Genomic DNA, 24,258 nt, shown 5'->3' with positions numbered 1-24,258 from the left:
TGTTTTTTTTTGTTTGTTTGTTTGTTTTGTTTGGGTTTTTTTGTTTGGTTTGGGAGGCCCCGTGAATTTAATGACACACAAAACAAGCAAAACTGTCCCATGAAAAGCTCCTAGAGCACCTGGTTAATCTTGTAGCTCATTTACTCACTCTCTTTATTCTCTTTCTTCCTAAGCCTTCTCCAAACACAGCTGTTTCATAATTCTGCAGTTGAGCTGAAGCTCTACAGCAGCAACTCTGGTTCTCATGGCTCTGTCATTTCATGTCAGATAATCTTCTTAGGGGGTGAAAAGAAATGCAGGTTGACAGCACGACAAACATCAGCAGCAGAGGAGTTGTGGTGAATTCCTTGTGTGTGTCCCAGCACGTCCCACAGAGCACAACAGGACCAGTCTCACAGGGGACAGCGATGGTGCAAAGGATGAAGGATGCATCGTGTCTTTCCTGGAGAAATTAGGACCAACTGTGAAGTAAAATAGGAGTTGTTTGGGTGCTGCTTCTGCTTGCCAATTAGTAGCATCACTACCAGCATCTCCTCCTTGGGTAACAGCCCTCACCATTACTACGTGATGACCCTCCCTTTAGCGTCCTCACCAGGGATGCTCGCACTGGGGGTTGGGGGAGTCACAGACAAGCTGAAAAGGAATAAAAGACCTCGCAAGAGCTGGGAATTCAGAGGTCACCAAGGACGACTGGCAAATGGCAAACGAAAGCGGAGTGATAAGGTGGTAATTACCGCAGAATTACTCCCTCTGTGGTATTCTAAATACGTTTAGGGCTGGAGACTAAGGGAGAAGGAGGAGCTATGCTGTGCTCGGGTCTGACTCATCTCTTCGAAGACAGCATTCTCGTGGCATGGAAAGGAAATAGAAACGGAATAGCTTTGAACGAAAGGATTAGAAAAATCTAGGGAAGAGATTGAATTTATGTCTCTGGAAAACAGAGGAAGATGAAAAACTGACTCTCAAGCTTTCCATAACAAAGCCTCTTCTGGGTGACATTGTTTAGTCTGCCCTTATTTAAATGCCGAATAATGTATTTGCAGTTGTTACAGGAAATTGGCTTTCTAGCCCCAGAACAGGCTGGCTACACATTGCTAAGAAAGAGTCTTAAGAACACTTTACCAGTGTTGTGGATCAGACAACTGATACTGTTTTACTGAGTTGTATGTATTGCAGTCTGGACTCTTTCAGATACAGTAAATGAGCTGGAAAAACACCACACCTTTTGGACTAGCATTTTTCTTGTGTTATAGAAGAGTTTGTCTCGGTGGATGTTTCTGATTTTTCTGATTTTGAAGCAAATGATCTGCTAGGAGTAGCTTGCTGTTAGAAAAATGTGCAACTGTCCAGTGTGACTGAGGGAGGCTGGGAAACAAAGTATAGAATTACAAGGGCGAGTATTTATTCATGTGCATGAGGTGTCCCAGCCAGGCTGGGTCACCCTGACTCTGATTTTACACAAGGTTCTTATACTGTTCAACCATTCAGGTACTGCATGATCACTAATTACTAAGACCCACACTACCAACCACTAATCATAGTAAAACTTTGCAAAGTAACTGTATTTCAGCAGCATTCTTGCTCCTTGTCTATTGATCCAGAAATCCCTGGAGTCAGTCAGCCTTGCTAGAATTGCTTATATATAACACCAGATGACACTGGGAGGGTTTCAAAGATGTATTAGAGGGGCTAGGATGCTGGCTTTATCTGAGTTGTCCATGAGTATCCATTATCATTCATGGACAGTTCTATGATTCCAGGAAGCAAAGTCTTTATTTCTAGGGCTGTCCTTCTGTTTGTTTTAGGTGAGCAAGAACAACACTAAGGTCTCCAGTAACATTGTTACATTGCAGTGTATAGTGTGAACTAACACACACTGACAATGGTAATACACTTTCATGTTACAAAGACCATTACTTTCATGTTACACTAGGGAAGTGAATTTTCATAATACCACATCATCACCTTTGCAGAGCAGCTGACATGTCAAGAAGTGCAATTTGCCCCTGATGGCTTCATGGGGTCCCCATACACAATTCTCACCTATAACTGTTTACATTACAATGTACACTCTGATTTTTCTATGTAGTCCTCTTTTTTTTCTTCTTCTTATTTCTTTTTTCCCAGACAGAAGCTTACTTGGTTGCTCCATATATGAAAGTTGAGAACAAAGTACCTTTGATCATCCCTTTTACCCTTCATTGAACCTTTCCCTACTCCTATTATGTCTTTCCTCAATTGAGGGAACTTGGAACCATAAACAGCTTTCAAGATGTGGTCAAGTAATGAATTTACACAGCAACATTGCTTTGTTCTCTGTTCCTTTTAAAACTTCTGTGTACAGCTTGTTTTCTGAACTCTGTTGAGCACTGAATGAGATTCTCACAGAAATGTAATTAAAAGATACTGCTTCTGCATGGTACTAGTCAGGAGTTCACCATTTTATATCTGAAGTTAGGATGTTCTTTCCCACTGTGCATCACTTTTATCTATCCAACATGTCATCTGCCATTTTACTGCTTAATTATTCAGTCTCATAAGGTCCTTTGGCAGATCTTCAGTGGGCTTTTGTCCTCAAGTCCCCGAATAGCTTGGTATCATCAGAAGGCTGTCACTTGTATGTTGAACAGGTCCAAGACAAGATCACTACAGCAATACACCTGTGACCTCTATACCACAAGTACTGCACACTCCCTTCCTGCCTTTGTGATCCAGCTACTCATAAAAGATGGTAGTATTCACTGAAAATTATTAAACACTGGAATAGGCTTCCCAGGGATGTGGTTGAATCCCTGGAGCTGTTGAAAAGAGGCAGTGATATGGTGCTGAAGCACATGGCTTAGCGCCAGGCTTGGCAGAGTTTGATACTGGTTGGATTCAATGATCCCTTTTCGATTCGATGACTCTCTGAATATAGAGAGATTATTTGGAACAACAAATTTTGTCAGCATCCTTGAGGGATGGCCAGCAGGTAACCCAAGGGTGCACTTTCTCATATGCCCTTGCCCTGCCATCTTGCAGCTGTTTCAATACCTGCCCAGCTCTTCCCCCACGGCTCATACTCCATTGCCCATTGGGTGATAAATCCCTTAGAGGTGTGAGACGAGCATCCCGGAGCTCCTCGAGGTACCACTTCGGTACCAGACTCTTCCCACGGAGCCTGCCGCCAGCCCGGGCCGGTCTGGGGTGCGCAGCGCGCCTGCGCCGCCGCCGCCGCCGAGCCCCGAGCGGCTCAGTAGAGCTCTACACGGGGCCGCTGGCGGGAGCAGCGGTGCAGCGCTGGCCAATAAGGCGGCGCGGAGCCGCCGCGGCGGCCGCTGAGGTCAGTTCCGTTCGCCACCGTGTGCTGTGTTGAAGAAGCGGCAGCGGGGGTCTCGGCAGCCCTCGCCTGGGGTAAGTACCTCAGGGAAGGCTGCGGGCCGGAGAGTGTTAGGATCAGCGTTGTGCTTCTCGTGCGTCTGGAGACAAGGGAACCATTGGCGGCTGGCGGGGCCTGCCCTTGAGGGAAGCATGCGTATTCGAAGCATTCCTCGTCCATCACCGAGCCAGGTAAGGCTCCCCCAGCCCCTCGACCCTGCACGGTGGCTGCTGCTCGCTGTTCTGCCCCTCCGCACGGGGTCCTACTGGCCAGCGCGGGCTGGGGCCCGGCGGTGCTCGCGGTGCTGCCCCCTGCGGGCTGTCGGCGGCACTGCACAGCGGCGCGGGCGGAGCCGCCTGCGCGGCGGCGGCGGTGGCGGGCGGAGGTCTGCGGCCTGCGAGGGTCCGCCAACCGCCCGCCGTCTTGCCCTGGTCAGCCTCGGGGATCGACCTCCGTATACGGGTTCTGAGTGAGAGAAGCGGCTCTTCACTGGAGATGCGGCAACACATCAGCGAGGGCGGGCTGGATGCCCAAGGAAATGGGATTTTTTAGTGTTGGCTGGCGGGCGCTGCTGTCTCATGGACGCCATCAGCCTGCTTGGGGCTCGTCTGGGCTGTGAAGCCGTTGTGCAGGTTTGTCATCTGCCTCTTCTGCCTGAAGAAAAGAAGCATTCGGGTTAGTAACTGCATTCCTGATTAAAATAGAGCATTCTGCATTTTCGATGTGATTTGAGTCCTTTAGAGTGTTTGGGCTTGAGATTGGTATCAGCAAATCCCAACTGAAATTTCCTTGCAAGGGAGTCTCTCATAGAAGAGGTATTACATTTGACACTTAAATTAGAGGTGCAGACAGCTTGGGTTTCTTCTAAGTGAATGATCCAGTGGTGTAGCCAAAGCATCCCGAAATCTAGGTTTAATTAAAAAAAAAGAAGCCTATTTTAGTGAGAAGACTAACATATTTTAAGACAGATTTTGCCAGCATTGTGCTCTGCATTGTTGCTACAATACATGGATACAGTCAAGGCCCTTTTCTTGCACATGCAGGCAGTGGGTGGCTAATCTGAGCAGGAGTTAAACCTGTACAAATGAATCTTTGCATCTACATGAGTTTTTTGAGAGCTGGGCATGGAAGAATCGTGCTTTTAATGGGACCCTTCCCTCTCCTCTCCCATTTTCTTCCATGCTGTTCTTCCTGGCTTTATTGCTGAGGGGCCTTAAAGCTTAGAGCAGGAGAATGCTAAATCCTAGTTTTTTGTCCTTTGGGCGTGCAGAAAGACTTTGGAAATGGATGTGGATTGTTTGAACTGATGAAAGGTGCAGCCTAAATTTGAAAGGCGATCATGCACGTAGTGATAAACAACTGTGTGAACATCTTTCAGCAAGCTCTGCAACACTGCTTTCGATGCAGTAGTTGTTAGCTCATTGCAAGAAGACCATCAAGCAATCGAATGGTATGTCAGAAATGTTCTGTCCTTCAGATACAAATAAATCTAGGCCTCAATCCCAGAGCCACAGAGAACAGACCTCCATTTCAGTAGACTGCTGTATAGTCCATGTATGTACCTTTTCCCCTTACACTGATGATAAATGTCAATAAATTGGGCAATTTTTCATTCTAAAAATAGCCATTTATTTTCATATGGTATTTTTACATCACTTTAGACCATAAGTAGTAAAAAAATTTGGGATGTAATCAATTGTTATTTTTGTGTGTGTGTGTGTAGAGTGGAATAAGTGTATATTTCATAATAAAAGCAAGCTCTGAAAAACCTGGCTCATGGTCTTTGTTCTTAATTCTCTGCCTTGACATTCCTTGTTCCTGTTGGTTGGAAAAACTTCATCTGAATTTGAGATACAAAAAAATGTGTTAGGACTGTGTGAGTATAGTGAAACAAAATGTCTTTGTAAGAATCAGTAGGTAAGATGTCTTTAGTGTGTTTGAATAGTTTGGTTACAGTACAAACTCAAGTATAATGTTGCACTGATTAAAAGAATGGAGTGAAGCACTTCAGATCTCTCCCACTCGTTAGGACTAAAATTAATGACTGATAATTGCAGCTACCTAGTTGAATCAGTAGAGCAGTTAGTTCACTCTGTGTAACAGAGGTAGTTGATGTCAAATGGATAGTACATGTATGTACATTGTATGTGATTGTAAAATACAAAGAAGGTAATTTTAAGCTTAGAGATTTTTCACAGAGACTCAATTTATACAGACTATATCTTCCTGATGCAGTGAAGCACAGTGCCTTCCAGTTCTGTTTAAACTTTGCTTTAAAATACTAAAGCAGGCATTGATTGTTGAATGCACTCTTAGTGTGCTTTGTTGAAGTAGGGTCTTACTTGATCACACATGATAAATGCATGCTGCTCGTGACACCCATTTCATTGATAGCAACCTAAAGTTTAGGATAAAAAAGCAAACTAAACCACCAGAAAATAAGTATTTTTATTTGAAATGATGAATGAGGTTTTATTGTATTGAAGTAAATGGAAATTTCAGGAGTATAGAACAATGGGGAGACAATGGCAATTCCTGTCTTACAGTGGCTACAGCAGTGGTCTGTAATCTGCTGCAGTGCAAAAAAAGCTTGTTTTGGATGAATTTGGCAGAGTCTGGCTGCAGAGGATGCTTCTGCCTGTTTTTCTTGTGCTTAATTGATCTTTTCTAACCTTCTATGCAAATGGAATATCCACTGTTTGGAATACCTTTTGACTGCTGTAGAACTATTGATCTCTGCCTAGAGCAGCAAGGTTGAAGATACACCAATGTTGTGTGAAACACTGGAATACTTCATTAACTGCCTCACTTAATGTCATTGAACAGGAGATATGTGTTACATAAGAATCAGTGGGAAAGTTTGGTCTGTCTTCCTTCTGTTGTTTTTTTTCCCATGTACATCTATGTTCCTGCTTCAATGCTTTTTATCTCCTCCCCCCCCCCCCCCCCCCCCTAAACCAGAGCCTCTAAATTTTTTTCAGTTTACCCAAATTCAGGTGCTTCATTGTATTTCAAAATGCCTTTATATGCTTTCTGAATCCATTCCTGTAAAAAGAGGAACTGGAATTGATTTTAGCACTACTGGTATCTCTTACTCCATTCTTCATCCTTGAACAATATCTTTGGATTAGTCTGTGTGCTCTGTAGCTTGAAAAATCTTAAGTCAAAATCTTTTAGTTTAGATTTATCCAAAATACTGATCATGTTTGCATTGCACCTTATCTTGTTAACTACTTGATGATTTGATGTTCAAGAAATACTGGTGAAATTAGCTAGGGAGACAGCAGCTCTGTCATTTCAACATCACCTGGTTATTCAGTTTTTTCACCTTATACTGGTTCTGTCAGAGATGAAGTTAAAATACTTCACGGCAGCTTGTACAGTGCTGTGTTTTAGATCTTTGGCTAAACCAGCATGAATAACACACCAGTGTTTTGATTCGACCCACCACATTGCTGAAAAATGCTTGCAGAATGTAAAGGTTTTCTCTCCTCTGCCCCTCCCTGCCTCTGTTGCAGAGAGTAGTCATGGAGCAGGCAGGAGACTGGAAGGGTATACTGCTGGGACAGATGACCAGAACTGGTCAAGGGGGTACTTCATCATACCACATAACATCATGCTTAGCAATGAAAACTGGAAGTGGAGGAAGAGGAGGGTTGGTTTCCAAGGTGGCTGCTGCTCTGAGACTGACCAGTCTACTAGTGGAAGGTGCATCACCTCCTTGCTTCACCTATTAAATTGCCTTTGTCCCAGCCCATAAGCTCCATAAGCTTTCTCACTCTTTTTCTCACTTCACTCCCCTTGCTGCTCAGGCAGAGATGGGGGTGGCTGTTGGCTGGGATCAACCCACTGCACATCTGAAATGAGTTGTGTTGATTCCAACAACATTCAAAACTTGGGCTTGAGCAACATGGTGTTTGTCATGGGTCTGAATTAAAGATTAGTTTTGGGGTTATATACCTGTTTAGTTTCACTGTCCCAAGCCAGTTTTCTAAGCTATTTTTACTGTTGTTTGAAGTAACATCAGTATGCTTGCTATTTGCAGAGCATCATCTTTAGAGCAGCATCTCTATAGCAGTTAGGGATACTGACAGATGGAGCACAGGGCAGTGCAAGAAGACCTTTCTGGATCAGATATTTTCTCCTGTTGAGCCATTGTGGAGATGTACTGTAGTGTGCAATTTTCCTCATTCCTGTAGGATTATTATAATGGGATGCTGCTTAGATGATCTCACCACTGTGCTTTTGGAGCCCAAATCAGACCCGTAGACAGACTTGGAAAGGAACTGGATTTCAGAAGCAGAGCCATGTGTAGGAGGTATGGAAACCTACAGAAATCTAGAAGTTCCCTTATGAAGCAGGGTCTAGCCATGGATGCAGATGTGTGCAACTGTATGTAAGAAAATCACAGTATCACAGTATCACAGTATCACTTAGGTTGGAAAGGACCTCGAGGATCATCGAGTCCAACCTGACACCGCAGACCCCATGACTAGACCATGGCACCAAGTGCCACGTCCAATCTCCCCTTGAACGCCTTGAATGTTTGAATAAGAAAAATGTTGAGTAGATTTTACTTGTTGCCGTTTGCTTTAGGCTTAGTTTTATGTCTGCCTCAAAAGGCAAATTTAGTTGTTTATTTTCCAAATAAGAGTGGTCACATAGTCTTGACAAAAGCTTCAAGGCTGAGATCTTGTTCATGTTAAGTATAAAAAAGAAACAGAGTACTGGAACCTGCAGGAGCTAACCTGCAGACTTTACACTGGTACTAACTTTCACCCTCTGCCTTCCATGGCTTTGTTTACTTTGCTTGATTGACACATTCTTTATTATCAGGCTGAAGTGAATTATTTATTTGCTTGTTCACATACATAGGAGTGATTACACTGTGATATTAATAGAAGTGAAAGTAATTAATATTGCAGCTGCAGATTGTTTTGACTTTATTACTTTGAGAATGCATGAAGTATGGATAGCATCTTGTTATGAATTGGTGTTCAAGACTGGATATGAAACATTGGCACCAATGAGAGAGAACTTCTTACTATACTTAAGGATTTTCCATTCTAACTTAAAAATCCTCAACCACAAACTCATAGTTGGCTGTTTCTAGTAACCATTGTAGTCACTCTCCTTTTTCCTGACAGGATTCACAAACAAGTGGCACTTGCAGTGTTTATATCTTTGCCTGAGTTAAGGGCTGTGTATGAACTGACATTCTGCTGCTCAATTCCGTTACCAAGTGTCTTTCTTCTTAGGCTTATAAATAAATTTCTGAAACATAAAGTGTTTTGTGATGATGAAGAAACAGCATTAGCTCTTTAGGTTTTGATGTATAGCAGTTAATTTCATGAATTTGTGAGCATTTTGAATAAGAGCAAATGGTTAGGATTATTTCATTGGGTGTGCTCAGAGGCAGTGGTTGTATGTGCACAATGCAATCAGTGGTATAGTAACAGTAGGCTTGCACTGTATAATTCAGCTGTAGTCCACTAATAGTTCAGTTATTAGTTCATTTTATTTGTGAAACAGAACTGACTTTATCTTCTGCTTTTTATTCTTTAGTGGTGCAAGTTGATTGAATAAAGTGAAGAACATGGAATATAATATGGATGCAGTTGCTTGAGCACCATTTCTTCCAGAGTGTATGTTCTGCAAATTGTTGGCCTGAATGATTGATTGATAAACACCACACACAAGACTAGCTTCAAGAAACCATTTTGTCTCTTGCTGCTGCTTGACAAAACCGATGCATAGGCACGTCTTCTGAAATGCAGCTGAAAAAAATGAGGGAAATCTTACCAACGTTGTACCCTGGCCCAGTTAATGATAAAAATAATGCATTAACTACATCCCCAAAGCAATCTTCTGAGGATAAAACAAATCCATTGAAAGGGGATGATGACCCAAACTGCTGTTACCAAGGGACTGAGGCTGAGAACAACAAGCTGTCACTGATAAACTGTACAAAATGCAGAAGTGTTCAGAAAATTTCAGTGCAAGATATAGAAAGGCATAAGACACCTGGGTGGACCGAAGACAAAAGTTTCATCTGCAAGAAGTGCAGCCATAATACCCCACCAGCTTTCCATTTTGTTCCTGAGGGTGCCAGTGCTGTAGAGTTTGAAAACCATGGAAAAAGATCCCCAAATAAAACCCAGAGAACATTTAGAGTTAAAAACTTTCTGCCGGGTAAATACTACTGTGATAAATGTCGATTTTCAACAAAGGATCCTTTACAGTATAAAAAGCATATGGACCAACATGAAGAAATTAGATATATTTGTTCCCACTGTGGTTTCATATCCTACACCAAAGGAGAATGCCAGAGACATTTGGTGAAACACACAGGGACTTTTCCATATCAGTGCCAGTACTGCGAGTATGGAGCTGTCAGACACGACTATATAGTAAAACACACGAAGAGAGTGCACGAAGCACCCTCCAGACAGCTGGCAGGTGCTGTCGTTAAGCACAAGCAGAAGAAACCAAGGCAAAGCACTTTAGCTGAAAAGCAGAAATATGATCAAATTCCTTTTCAGAATGAACTTTCAAATTTGTCATCAAAGATGGTTTGTGAAATTCCTGGTAAAGCAGCTAAAACAGTCTCTTCATCTCCTGATGTGGAATGTAGTGTAAACACAGCATCTGTCCAGGATAAAACAGTGTTGGAGGTGTCTGAAACGAGTGTGTGTGAGAATCAAAGTGTGGAAGTTGAGGTTTATTCTCCAAAAACAGAGCCTTTACAACCCGGGATGCCTTTAACAGTAATTGCACCATCTGAACTTGTAGTTCCTTCTAATTGTTTAGCTCAGATAGTAGAGATTAAAATAGTGAATGGAGCACAACAGCTGGTTCTTAAACTATTCCCACTGCAGGAAGCAACTTACAAACCTGTGAACAGTGCTGAAGAGAAACTTGAGAATCAAGGTACAGAGCCATCTGCAGAAGGAAAAAAGACATCCAGTATTTCTCAAAATGAGTTACTAACCATGGAAATGAATGTAGACAGATTATCCAGTGTTAGCAACCAGCTTAATGTGGATAGTTCATATGACAAGAATTCTGAATGTTTTTCTGATTCTCAGCTCTTGGACTGTAACTCTGTGTCTATACAGAGAGAAGATACATCAAAATTATGCTTTCATTTGGTGAAAGGTATTGATGTTCATTCAGGTGTTATAGAACTTTGTTCTCCATCTCTGGTGATGAATAATACTGAAAAAAAGAGTGATCTTCAATCCTCAAGGTGGGAATTAGGTGGAGAAAATAATGTGCATTATGACTTCTATTGTTATGAAGGGGGTGTGACTAGATCTCCAAAGTATGCTGCTCTTTCTGAAGATAAAAGTTCCAAGAACATTTCAGAAGCTGTTCAGGAGGGTGAAAATTCTTCTTCCTTAATTCTTAAACAAAAGGATGTGTTGCCTCTAAAAAGAAATAACAAAGAATGTAGGACTCTGCCAGACAGCTCTATAGAAACACAGTTATCTGATAAGGGGTTTGACAGAAAATCTGTTACGTCATCTGAAGCAGGAAAAAACTTTCATGTCGCTAAAACTCCACCTTGCAAGGATGTGACTTTTGGCTGTAGCAAAGTAAAGAGAGGTGAAACCACATGTCAAAAAAACAGTCATCTTCTGGAATCATTAGAGCTACAGAAGATGCAAAACAAAGGCTACACTTTTGAAGGACCCGTTATTTCATCTGTATTTTCTCTTAGCTCTGGGGCTGAAAATGTTCCAGAGGATGTCAGATGGGATGATGCAACACGTAATAAGAAGTCAGCAACATTGTTATGTAGAAAGATTGCTCAGCTCATATCTGCTGCTGAATACAACATGAAACCCATGCCTCTGAGATGCCAAGCTCCTAGTAAAAAAGTGCTTTCCCATCAAGAAAATTCATCAAGCTGTGAGAGACTTGCCACTGAAGTGGGAGAGTCTGCAACCTTGCCTCAAGTGCACAGTGGTATTGATGTAATTGATAGCGAAGACCACGATAAAGATGAGTTGCTTACATTTGCAAGAACATCTAAAAGCAGGGTAACTAAAAATTCCCATGTTGCTACTCCAGTGTTTATCCCCAAAGGGACAGTACTGAGAGTGCTCAATGTTACTAGCAATCCAAACTCAAATGGAATAGCAAACAGTAGTGAAGCAGCAGGTCCTTCTGTGTATTGCAATGAAATGTTTCTGCCTCGCCCAGTTCCTGTCAGTGTTTCTGAGACCCTTAGCAGCAATTTGCCGTGTTTGCCTGGTCAGAGTGAACCAAATGCTGAGTCCCGATGTATGTCACTCAGGCAAAGACCAAAGCGAGAGGCAAGCATTAAAAATAACAGCAAAGACACTGCTGCACCCTATCAGAAAAGCAGTGATGTGAGTAAGCAAAGAAAACACTATTCAAAAAGTCAACAGAGTCCCAAAAATAAGGGAAAACAAGCAAGCCTCAGGGAACTTCCCAAGAGGAAAACAAGAACTCAGTCAGAAACCAGCTCAAGTTCCGACATGTCCTATCTATTGACAGCAAGACGTCTTCGGCTTGTCCCTCTGAGAATGAATCAGTTGATAAAATGCCCTCGTCGTAACCAGCCGGTTGTGGTACTAAACCATCCTGATGTTGACTCGCCAGAGATAATTAATGTCATGAAGACTATCAACAAGTATAAAGGTCAAGTCCTGAAAGTAGTTCTGTCAGAAAGGACAAGTAGTTGTCTTGGTGTCAAACGTTACCGAAAGCGTCTTACTCTTCAGAATGGTGAGGCAGGAAACCAAGCGAAAAAACAGAGTATGCTGAAAATGAAACTCAAAAAGACTCATAAAAACAACTACCAGGTGGTGGAAACTTCACCAGCTGAAACACAGCAGTGTCTGTTTAAGTGCTGGTTTTGTGGAAGAGTGTATATGGACCAAGAAGAATGGATAAGTCATGGGCAGAGGCACTTGATAGAGGCAACCAAGGGCTGGGACGTTCTTTCTCTTCCAGCAAAAAAGCATTAAGAGACTTATTTTTAATGAGTGCCACTAACTTGCTTGGAAAGCAAGATTAAGATAACTACTCTGTTTTGGCAAAAAGTCTCTACAGTTAGCAAAGTGGAAGAAGAAAGCAGAATTGTAGAGACAGAGCAAAGCCGGTGGTGAGGATAACGCACTACTTTGCACTCTTGCGTTTGAAATTTGTGTCGGAGGTCAACTTCACCTGTTCCATAGGAGAAACTGGAAAAGAGATTTGCTATGCAAACATCCTCCTAGTTACTTTTCTCTGTGCTAGGATACTGTGCTTCAATTGGTGTGTGCTAGGTCTGTATGGATTGGTATCTTAGACAATGATGTCTTTGTAAAGGGCTTAGTTTGCTTTATTACAGCATGGTGTTGCGGAGATTGAGCATACGTGTACTGAAAAACACTTCTGATCCTCTCTGGGCAGCAACTGTCTATCATGGGCTTTAGTGGCAAATTGTCACCATGCATAACAAGTGAAACTTAGATGCAAATACACCATTTCAGTGAAACAAAAACATTGCTGCTGACTTTAGAAGAGATACAAGGGTGCAAATGAAGAATCTGTGGGATCAGAGGTACTCCCACTAGCTCAGCACTAAAAAGTTCAATTTTGTTTAGTACTTAGTCTTTATCTAGCCTGTATTGTGTTGATGTGGGAGTGCAGAACACTGCCAGCTTTCCTCACTGTCTTTGTTCTGAACAGGCAAGGCTGGAGATACTGTCAGGCTTGGGCTGATAGGAAAGAGAAGTAACAGTGAAACATAACCCCCCTACCAGCATGTGTGTAGCCTGATAGAAGCACATCTGCAGAACCGAGCAGTCGGTTAGAACTCTAGTTAATGCTCATTTACAGGGCAAACTTCATGAAGATGAAGATTTTAAAATGGAAAACTATGTTGCACAACTCTGACAGTATTGAACCACATTTTTCAGTGCAATCTTTCATCCTTAAGAATTTAGATGTTGTTAGAATATTTCTTTCGTTTCTGTAGGCCTCAATTCATACAAGCATGTGCCTAGTTCAGTGTGTATGTCTAATATGTGTCTGCTGACTTCAGTCTGGTGTAAACGCTGCTCAGTTGCTTAAACACTTTCCTAAACCAGGGATTTGGGAAAATCCCTGGAAAATGTTTAGTTCCAGTGAAGAAGAGGGATGGATGTTAACTGAGGTCTAATGTTTCTGTGGACAAACAATCTGTTCTACTTCATCCTGTCAATTTTAAGTCATTTGAGACTCGTGTAGAGTTCATTATATTGAAGCACATATTTGCAATTAAAAATAACTTCTTACACTTTGTACAAGCAAGAAAATCAATGCTGACTCTAATGCTGGATGTGTGTTCTATGTTGGAACTGGGTCTACTCTTGAAAAACTGGTAGTCTCTAACTTCACTCTTGGTGCATTTTTGTAAACAGTTTAAGCTGGATAGTATTTTTTTTTCTTTTTAATATATATATACTCCAGCAAAGTTATACATTGTTTTGATAAAGCCTGTATCATACCTGCATTGAAATGTAAATACTTTAAGACAACATCTGACTGAGGCCTATTTTCAAAACCAGTTGAAACGTTACTTTCCCATCGTTTTGCAATACCCTCTTTTAAAATCCTGCAGAGAGTTGGTGCTTTAAGTCAGATCTTTTTCATTGTGTACGCACAGGAGACTTTTGTACCATTTGTATCAGACGAAGCTATTCTACAGAACAAACTTCCTTTTGCCTCTTTTGTCAATAATAACGAAATGACAGTTCTCATTTTGTATTCAAATGGAATTCTATTTTTTTAGATGGGTGCACTAGAGGGATTTGGATTTTTTTTTCCACTTCATATACTTTGATGCCAAACCTACCAGTACTGTTTGCATTTTTTGATTGTGAAAATAGCTTCCATTTTAACATGCTACCATATCACATTTAATAACTATTGAAATTGTTAACATAAGGCAAAACCCATGGTTACACTTCCTCCTTTGCTTGAACTCCTTCAGTCCAGACTGCTCCTTGAATTCATTTTGTTCCTGTAGAAGCTCCTCAATAAATAGTTTTGAATTCGCTTTGTAAGAGTTGTCACTGGCACTGTTGGAATGTTCCTCATGGAATCTGTACTGGGCAGGGAGGGACAGGGGAAGTGTTGCCGCTTGGCTTTATAAACTCTAGGTGGTTTAAGTGAACTAACAATGCTTGTCTTTTGTCAGCAAGATTACTGTTTCATTAAGCATCTGCAAAGCTTTGTATATCACTTCCATAATCTGTTAAGATGTGGGGTTTTTTTCCTGGGTTTAATTCAGAGTTTGTTTTTTCTTTTAAGATTAAAATCTCTTATAAATTAAATTCTGTAGTGGCTTTGGAACTCTTACAGCAGGTTACGTCATATCTCTTTTCCTTTTTATGAGCTCTGCCAAACTTGACTTAGCAGCTTCTGTTTTCTCAATTTTCATTCTTCTTATTAGGTAATGTCAGAACAATTTCCTTCAAGTTTAACAGTCTTGGTGGTTTGAGAGAAACAATTACAATGAGTGTTCTCTTGCATTTTGATGCAGCACTGAGAAGTAAAAACATTGCAGGGAAGTAACAAGTAACTGCTAAATTCTTTCTCAGAGCTGCTTTGGGCCACTACATGTTGCATCACAAATTGGGTTACATGTCATGTTTTGGACTTAAATGCTTTTATTCTTGCTTCTGTTCTGTAAAGGTAAAGTAATTAACGTTGCATTTCTGGTGTATCCTAGTTAGCTATGTCAAACTTTTGAGTGTGCTTAGAAGGGAAAATTGTGGTTGCTATGCAGACAGATACTGGAGTTTGCCTTGCATATTTATAATGGCCTTCAACAAACTCAAATTATATGAATAAATGTTACTTTTATTTTTTTTTCCCCCTGGAAGAATCCACCTCCTTGTGTCTTTCTTGATACAGAAACACTTTCTTGCTGAGCTTGAAGTACATCTACTGTACCTACTGATGACTTTTATATCAGTGTTTGCACTGGTATGAATTCAAGGGGACTGCTTGCATACAAGTGTTTGAAGGTTTAGATATGGAATATAAGTGTCTGCTGTTTAAGCTAAGTAAGTGGTAGTTAAGTAACAGAATACACATAATTAAAGCTACCTTTATAATCTGCTCTTACACGAACATCAGCTGACACCAAGTGACTTCAGTGGCTGCCGAGCACAGCTTATTGTGCACACTGAGTGAAACTGTTAAACAGAGAGTCCTCAGACAAATAGCATTTCATGTTTATTTTTGAAAGCAAAAGTATGTTTTCATATGACCATAGTATGCTTTATTAGGTTTTGCTATAAACTGAGCTTCAATGACATTAGGTAAGCAAGACTGGATCTGGGTTTGGGCTTGAGTGAGAAGGTGGAGTGCAAGATAAGCAAATTGCTCAAATCATTGCCAAATATCAGGAGTCAGTGTGTCCATGCTTTGCTGTGACTTAATACAGCGGAACATACTTGCATCCTCACACTTAAAAACAAGCTACAAGAATAAAAAAAGAGGACTGGATCTGTATTCTCAGAGAGAAATTTTTAGTGGAGCATTTAGAATGCTTCATAATATTATGGGGAGCTCCTCACTCAAGGGCTGATCTGGTTTTTGGATATTTGTGCTACTTACAGCTGTACAACAGATGGGTTACGTTAAGCCAAAAACTATCTTTGGTGTGGCTTGAAGGGATATGTGAGGTAGCACTGTTCCCTCTGGCTTCCTGATTTATCCTTTCCATCAATGAGCGTGATGGGAGTGTTCTTGTAGAAGTCAATGATCTCTTTCACAGAGTTAAATTTCTAGGGGAAGAAGAAATATTTGTAATCAGTGCCTGAGGATGAAATTGCAGGGTGGTTTTCTGTACCACATTGAAAGACTTGCAAAAGAGACTATCAGAAGTAGGTAATATTTTGCATAGAATTATGATTAGATTAGATAGAAGCAATCATGAAAGGAAGAGCACCAGATTTTAACCCTCTTATTTTCTTTACCTCTTGTGTTGGAGAAGCGAGCTGGCTGCTCAGGGCAGAAAGGGGAGCATGTCAGCCCTGAGACTGCAGTATCCCTGTAACAGTTTGATGCCAGCTGTGATGATACAGTTGCTTCATCTTTTCAAAAGCTAAATAATTACTCACTTTATCAAAAGTTCCACTTCATTTGCAGTGTGTGATACTTTACACTGCAAGTTGGTATGCACATGAGAACTAATCAAGGTAATTGAAAATCTTCTTTGATGCTACAAAGTGTTACCAGATCAGAAACTGTACATGAAAAAAACATCAAAATTTGCAATAGGGTGTAGAAAACTTTGAACAATTAGATTTATGTGCAAGGAGAAACTTGCTTTTGGTGGATGAAAAGAGAAAAAACAAGATGTGAAAACTCCTGGAGAAAATCATTAAGTACAGTCAGGTGGGGAGAAATGCAATAGGTCTGCACCTGTTTGTTGTTTTGGTTTCTGACTCTTGGCAGGTGAAGGGGGGCTGCTTAATTAATCTAATTAAAGCAGCTGGTCTGCCTGCACTGCGTGCTACAAAATGGAGGAACAAAGGCTTTCCCTGTGGAGGGACACCACGGAATGCTCTGGAAAGTGTTTTAACTAGGTGTTGGAAAACTACAGGCAGCAGTTTCTCCCTCCTGAGGTAAGAACCTTAAGCAGCCTGCAGCATTTTGAGGTGACAGTTTTCAAGAAAGAGCATTTTTGGGAGTCCTTTGAGACTACCTGAGAGGGAAGTGGCTCTTCTGGGCAAGGCCAGTACTGGTTGTAACTGCACACGTGCATTGTTTTTCTGTCTGCTGCTGAGAACAATGCATAGAAAAACAGGAGTTTATCATCTCCGTGGCTCCCTGCTACTACGCAAAGCTGACTAACAAAACAATTCTGAACTTTTTTTCTGTTGTGATGCTCTATGGGAGGGTTTCTGTCTTAAAGAGAAACAATAATATTGAAGAAAAGGGCTTAAAGTATCCACATGGTTACAGATTTGTCCTTGTAGAGCCATGTCTTAGGTGAAATGTTAGTTGCTAACTAGGTGCTTGAATTCATTGTTCTGGAATTGTGCCTCATTTGACTGTGCCTAATTTGTCCAGACCTACTGTTGAAGATAGATACTTTCTGTGCTCAAGTTGGAACAAACAACAGAGTCATGTATTTTGGTATTTCCTGAGATGTAGAGGGATTGTGTTCTCTTTCCTTTTAGTGCAATAAAAGTTGTTTGTGTGAGTTATTCAGGGTAATTATGTAGGACTTCATTTTGTTTTGGTTTGTGGCTCTTAAAAGTCTGCAGAAAAGTTTAGAAAGCATCAACCTATGAAGGAACTATAATGGCAGATTCAGCTACAGAGGCTCTGCCACTTCTGTCTCATTTAGTTAGCTAATAACCCTCACAGTAGGTTGTTGCTTTGGGGTTTTTTTGCTGTGCAGCTGAGCCTTCTTGAAATTGTTGGTTTGGTTTTGTGTTTTTCTTTTGTGAAAGCCGTGCAGATACTATATTATTTAACCATATAGGTAGAAAAAGAATGAAGACTCTTAGAATGAAATTAAACTACATATTTATTCTATTAAAAACCCTATTGTTAATCTAAAGGGATTTTCTAATTGAACTTTCCTATAGCTGAAAGACTGATTGGTGGGGTCCCACATGATTTAATTGCTTCTGAATATCCATGAGACCTTTTGTCTGGTTCCTCACTTTAAAGAAAGGAAAAAAAGCTAATTTCCCTTCTGCTGTGAGACACACATAAGAGACACTATGCAGCAATAACAGCTAGCAGATATGTGGAGCTGTGTATATTTTGAAATACAACAAGTTAAAAAATATGCTAAAATTACATGCATACACCTAGAAAAAGGACTTTTCTTCCCCTGGTAATTTGTGGGTGCTGATTATTAGGTAGTAGAAGTATTATAAGGACTTTGGAAATTTTCACATTGATTGAAATCTGATTTTTGAGCGCAGTGTGTAAAATTCAGGTCTAAATTGTTGTCTCGAAGTTAGTCGAAACTTTGAGACATACTTGAACATATCAAAGAACCTTCAGTGAAACAGCAAGTTTGCTAGGTGGGAGTTGGTAGCTTATCTTTACTATGAAGGACTTGTGAAGTGAGATATAAAAGCAATAAACTGCAACAGCAGTTCTGATTTTGCTTACATCTTCTCTTCTGAGCCCTGTTCCCAGTGTGTATTGTTGGCTTTCCTCCAGAAAGCGTACTTGAATGTTGTATACTCTTCTTCCATAATAGACAACCAAAACGTAAGGTTCAGCATTTGATTTCTTTGAACAATCTCTCACCAAGAATGTCCCATCCTGGAGGACACAGAAGGTATGGTTAGTTCACAACAGAGCTTGTAAGCCATTGTGGATAGTGAGAGATGTTTTCTCCAAGAGTTTACACTGAGTTTCAAGACGATTTGTACTTACAGTGTTTTCCTGTAACAGTGCCTGCTCTGCTTCGTGGCGATCATATCCTCCAATGTACCATTCATACTTGCTTAAATCCTTTAATTTTTAACATAGTGTAATCAGTGTACAGAAATGAACCACAGCTGACAGCAGCCAAAGCCAGAGGAAACAGATTGTATCCAATCTGCATTTAAAGCAAGTTTAGCACAGTTTGTGAAAAATAATTCTCTCTCTCTCTTGGGAAGTCCTATTAAGAAATCTGAATCAAATTAGACACTGAAATTCATATCCCTGCTTTCAAGCACTCGTATTAGACTGTTCTCAGGGGTGCTGAATGCCCACAGCTTTCAGACCATTTAACTTCTTGGGAGAATGTTTCCAGTACACATCAGTTTTGGGATGTGGGGGGTGTGTGTGCCCTGTACTGATAATCCTGCTTTCTAAAAGCCTGTCTCCTCTGAAGTGAGGTGGTTTTTTTACCTGTTCAGTGGCTTGGGTAAGAGATTGCATTTCCTGTTTGCCTAGTGAAGGTTTGGATTTATTTTTGCGTGCTGAGTAGGGTGACTTCCTCACTGACAGGTTCTCTCCACTTAACATGGACCCTGTAAAAATAAATTGGGAAGCAAAAAAAAGCTGTGCATTTTAAACTGAAGTTACAGTTTTGTTTTACCCTATTAGCTTTACTTAGCAAGCCTGAGAAGAGCATTTAGAGTTTAGGAATACAGTATTAGGATGTTATTCCTTGAAACACAGAGCTGTCAGTTAGGAATGGCCTTGTGCTAAAGCAGCACCAGTGATTTCAGATTCATGCCCCACGAGGCTTAGCACACTAGTTTCTGGATGTGTTTTAATGGACATCACTGTCAGATTCTTTTGCATGTAGCAAAATACTAAACTCTTAATGAAACAGCAATTGTGAAATGATAAATCCAGGAAAGTGTTCTGCTTTCACCTTTTGAGCTTTTTATTTGTGTTGGATCAGAGCTGCTTTTATGTTAGGTCATATTATATCCCTTTATTATCCCATTGTCAGCTAGCATTGTTTCTATCAAGCTGTTGAAACCTTAGAGGATTCAGAAGTTCTGCCATGCTGAGGAATGTCAGTTTGTTCTGAGCCTTGTTTTAATTAACAAATTTAGGGCCAAGAAGTGAGGTTGTTCTTGCTTAAGTAAAAGATGAAGGTGGAGGTCCCTAGCTGCATGTTCCTTTGTGCTGCTCTGCTGAGAAGGCAGCCAACTGAAGGAGCTTATGTAGCTAGAACTGTCCTCCCAAAGTCAATGTGATTTGTTTCCTGTTGATTTAATGCTGCTTTTTACCAGCTGGACCCAGCTTGCCCCAGCGCTGGAAAGTTGTGTGAGTGCTGAGGATGAGGCAGGATCAGGAAGTGTGAGGTAATCTAAGAGGCTTGAGCTGGGTCTGATTGTGATGCAGTGGAAGCAGCTGAGAAAAGCAGGGACTTGCATATTCAATATGTAGGTCAAATGCAGTTTGTTTGCATGGGGACAAAAGGGTTAACTGAAGATAAGCCCCATCATATCCTGCTCTACAACAGAAAGCATTCTGGTTTCATGCAGTGCTGGTGGGAGAAATGACCTAGTGTCTGTTGTAAACGAGAAAAATGTGATTATCAAAGGCTTCCATCTTTTCCTTCTGCTTGCTGTCACGAGAGCTGCTATTGTTTGCCAGAGTAGCATTTCATTATGTTTTATCTGTTCATGCTTTATCAGTCTAGTCTTTTTGTGCTCATATATCACATATGAAATAAAAAAAAACTTGGAAGATTTTTTTTTTTTACAGAAGAATAATAGTTTGTTTCCCAGTTTCATGCACATGTGTGCCATGCCCTCCTTTATAGCAGCAGCACATTTGTTTCTGAGATAATTAGCAGTGTCCACTGATCTCTGTAAACAAATAGCCTTGATCTTCAGCAGGCAATCAGTCTCTCCAGAAATGGAATCATGGTTCCAAATGTGGCAAGGACCCCTGAGGGACACTGCTGATCTTCACCTGGACTTCAAGCCATTGAGTGCTACCCTCTGATTGTGACCATCCAGACAATTCCTTATCCACTGAACAGTCCACCCATCAAATCTATATCTCTCCAATTTGGCAAGTTGGATGTTGTGGGGGACCATGCTAAAGGCCTTGCAGAAGTCCAGACAGATCACATCCATAGGTCATCCCTTGTCTACTGATGTAGTCACTCCATCATAGAAGGCCACTAGGTTGGTCAGGCAGCATTTGCATTTAGTGAAGCCACGTTGACTGTCTTTGATTATCTCTCTGGCCTTCATGTGCCTTGTCAGTGCTTCTAGGAGGGTAGGAAGTACCTGAAGTGAAGATGGCTAGTTTCATAGTTTCATTCAGGGTTGGAAGGGACCACAAGGATCATCTAGTTCCAACCCCCCTGCCATGGGCAGGGACACCCCACACTAGATCAGGCTGGCCAGAGCCTCATCCAGCCTGCTCTTAAACACCCCCAGGGACGGGGCCTCGACCACCTCCCTGGACAACCCCTTCCAGGGTTTCACCACTCTCATGGTGAAGAACCTAGAAACACAAAGGAATGTGGATCTGTTTCTCACACTTTATCCATGCCTGATTTAGTTTTCAAAGCAATATGTGGCTCTTACCTGAGCTGCAGATGTTTTTAGAGCTCTGTGCACACTGAAGGCTAGGAAAAAGCAACAAATGAAGGTAACATCAGAAAAGTTAGTGGTGGTGTTTGAGTCAAATTGGAGAGCAATGCATAGCTGTGCTTTTACCCAGAATATCCTTTCATCTGCTTGTTGCAGCTTTGGGCCTTCCTGGCTTTTGGGTGCTAATTGTGTATTTAGCTTCTTTTGCCAGGTTTCTCTTTCATTATGCCACTGGTCACTTTGTAAAGTTACAGACTTTTTTGTTTTTTCACTCCACAATGGCTTTCTTTGTTTTCACCCCGTTCTCTGCTAATTTCACCTGGTGTTCCCACCCTATAGAAAGACTGAGGGAGCAGTTCCCTGCCCCTTAGGATTTTTCTAGACTGCTGCTGAGTACCCAGCTGGTGTCTTGTTATATTAATTAGAGTGGTTATACTGGGAAGAGCACCAACCTAATAGCTCACATAACCAAGCCACTGGTACCACACAAGAAGAAACCAAATACTGGGGGGGGGTCACAAATGCTGTGACATTTACTCCAAGACAATTTTCATCTTGGAGAAATGCCATCATTATAAACAAGGCTAGATGAGAGATTCAGTATTTGTATAAGAAATGCTAACTCAGTCATACCCTTTCTACACTTCAGCCTATACTTTTTGTGTGTGTAGTAACTTAAGAGGATATAGATTTAAAAGCAACAGAAAACTTGTGTGTGCTAGAGAAGAAAAATAGGAACAACTGTGGCACTTTTCTATGTAAGAATAGTTTACCTTTGGGAGGACAAGTATGTGTTTGTTCTATATGGAAACAGAAAGTAAGGGGGAAAGGAAATTGTGAGGCTGGAGATGGTAGGGCTTCTTTATACAGTGTATTTAACATCCTGGCATGGAAAGGAAGGCAAAACAGTAACACAGTAGTATCCTATTAGAGATAAAAGTTGAATGTACAATTACAATGGCTTGAAAGCAATTCCCAGAGATGGTTCTTGTCATGCATCAGAGCAAACCATAATATATCACTACATGGCATTGGAAAGTGATACCATGTTGCTTTTGTTGCATAGTGAAGTGTAATTTTCTAGGGCAAAACAGTTAGTCCTCAAAGCATCCAGTATGAAGTCATGAAATTTTTATGTTCCTACCTGGCTTCAGGATGATGTTTAGGTTGATAATGTGCTCGAAAAGATTCAAGGTTCTTCCCCAAATCTGTAGCTATTAATAGCAAGGATTAAAAACTTACTGTCAAAGTACATAAGAGAAGTAGTACTATCTAGCAACTGCTGTCAAATAAACTAAATTTATCTATGAGGGTGAGACAGTTCATAGATTCATAGAGTAATTTAGGTTGGAAGGGACCTTAAAGATAACTAGTTCAGGCAGGGACACCTCCCACTGGACGAGGTCACTCAAGGTCTCATCCAGCCTGGCCTCGAACACCTCCAAGAGCCACAACCTCCCTCGGCAGCCTGTTCCAGTGTCTCGCCAGCCTTGCTGTAAAGAATTTCTTCCTAAAATCCAGCCTCAATCTGCCCTTTTCAAACTTAAAGCCATTGTCTTTCATCCTATCACTGCAAGCCCTCATAAAAAGTCCCTTCACAGCTTTCTTGCAGACCCCTTTCAGGTATGGGGAGGCTGTTGTAAGGTCTCCCCAGAGCCTTCTCTCCAGGCTGAACAGCCCCAGCTCAGTACAAAACTTGAACAGGCTGCAATCAGTCTGGCTTAAATGAGTCAGCTAATGAAACTATTTATACTGGTGCTGAATGTTACATGGTGGATGTTACAGGTTTTGCTGATGCTAAATATGGCTTAACATAATGATAAATAATGCAGAATTGTGTACTAGACATCTATGGAGGGTTCATAAATCCTTTTTATAGGACAGGATGAATAGGCTTTGAATATATTAATGCAGTCAGTGCTATTTCTAGCTGAAAATCCAAAACCTCTGCCTTAATCTGCAAAAATACATGCCAGAGGAAATGATGAGCTCATTAACACAAAAGTGTAAACAGCAAAAAAAATCACATAGCCTGTATCTATCTTAAAATCTTCCTGTGAAATGCTTTGAATTGCTTTTATTTCCTCCCCTGGACCTCCATGCAAACACTGAGTGGCTTAAACTCTCTTCTTTAAAAGCTGTGTACTTCTCAAGAGTATTTTAAAACATATTTTTAAAACATGATATGAAAAAACCCAACCAAAAAACCCCACCAAACTACTTGGGGGTTGGTGTTTGGTTGTGGGTTTTTTTTTTTAGCTTTATAAACCTAAAGCTTTTGGAAAAAAAAATCTTCATTTCAAAATTCTCACCCTCAAATCATGGGAGAGGAGCAAGATGGAGAGAAGGGTGATGTTCTCTGTGCAGAACAGAGGGATCCAATCTTTTCAGGGTACCCTTCCCTCAGTAATTTGGATTCCAGCACTGTTTATTCCCCCAGAACCTTAAGACGTCTATTTGCTTAGAACGAATGTGAAACCCTAGTTCCTGAAACAGCTGTAGTTAAAACCTAGTTTAATTAAGTTTTTTTCCCCTGCTATATCTTACACAGCTGTTGAGGCCACTCTAAATCTCTCTCTTCTCAACATATTGACCTGGGGCGTGTCTCTTACTCATTTAAATACAGAGACAGCCAGCCTTATGCTACTTGGCAGGATAGGTGTCAGGTTCCTATACTGACTGCTTCACCTTAAATGTTAATGATAGAATATTTTATCCTCCAAATATGAAGGGAAGATAACAAAGTAATACTCTATTATTAATACTGTATTATTAAATACTAACCTTGTTGTCTTCCAGGTGCCTATATAAAATGATAACATAGACAGTAAGTATTTTTCTTGTGCTTACCATCTTGAATGT

At 41.0% G+C, this 24,258-nt stretch overlaps 2 protein-coding genes across 5 annotated transcripts in view; one reads left to right on the top strand and one right to left on the bottom strand.

Annotated features, from left to right (window-relative positions):
* Window positions 1-3,329: 3,329 nt before the first annotated feature.
* On the top strand, window positions 3,330-15,516 carry ZNF518B (zinc finger protein 518B). 4 transcript variants are annotated; one of them, XM_068149476.1, is made up of 2 exons: window positions 3,330-3,393; window positions 8,924-15,516. In XM_068149476.1, the coding sequence occupies exon 2, from the start codon at window positions 9,130-9,132 to the stop codon at window positions 12,355-12,357; it is 3,228 nt and encodes a 1,075-aa protein (XP_068005577.1). In that variant the 5' UTR covers window positions 3,330-3,393; window positions 8,924-9,129; the 3' UTR covers window positions 12,358-15,516. The 4 variants fall into 4 exon arrangements, with proteins under 4 accessions (XP_068005577.1, XP_068005576.1, XP_068005578.1 ...); XM_068149475.1 differs by having other exon boundaries at window positions 3,333-3,549; XM_068149477.1 differs by lacking the exon at window positions 3,330-3,393 and adding an exon at window positions 3,740-3,990.
* A 120-nt stretch (window positions 15,517-15,636) lies between these two features.
* Window positions 15,637-24,258, bottom strand: part of CLNK (cytokine dependent hematopoietic cell linker) — a 41,420-nt gene continuing 32,798 nt past the window's right edge. Inside the window, exons 12-18 of the mRNA XM_068149711.1 lie at window positions 24,181-24,199; window positions 22,541-22,610; window positions 21,391-21,431; window positions 19,238-19,359; window positions 18,776-18,853; window positions 18,506-18,661; window positions 15,637-16,152 (exon numbers count right to left, since the gene is read on the bottom strand). Of these exons, the coding sequence (XP_068005812.1) occupies window positions 16,018-16,152; window positions 18,506-18,661; window positions 18,776-18,853; window positions 19,238-19,359; window positions 21,391-21,431; window positions 22,541-22,610; window positions 24,181-24,199 (621 nt within the window). The 3' untranslated portion in view covers window positions 15,637-16,017. The remainder of the gene's footprint in view (window positions 16,153-18,505; window positions 18,662-18,775; window positions 18,854-19,237; window positions 19,360-21,390; window positions 21,432-22,540; window positions 22,611-24,180; window positions 24,200-24,258) is intronic.

Source organism: Melanerpes formicivorus, unplaced genomic scaffold, assembly GCF_026170545.1.
Source record: "Melanerpes formicivorus ecotype bairdi unplaced genomic scaffold, bMelFor1.0.p_v2 SCAF_18, whole genome shotgun sequence".
NCBI lineage: Eukaryota > Metazoa > Chordata > Aves > Piciformes > Picidae > Melanerpes > Melanerpes formicivorus.
This window is presented reverse-complemented; position numbering and strand designations above follow the sequence as displayed.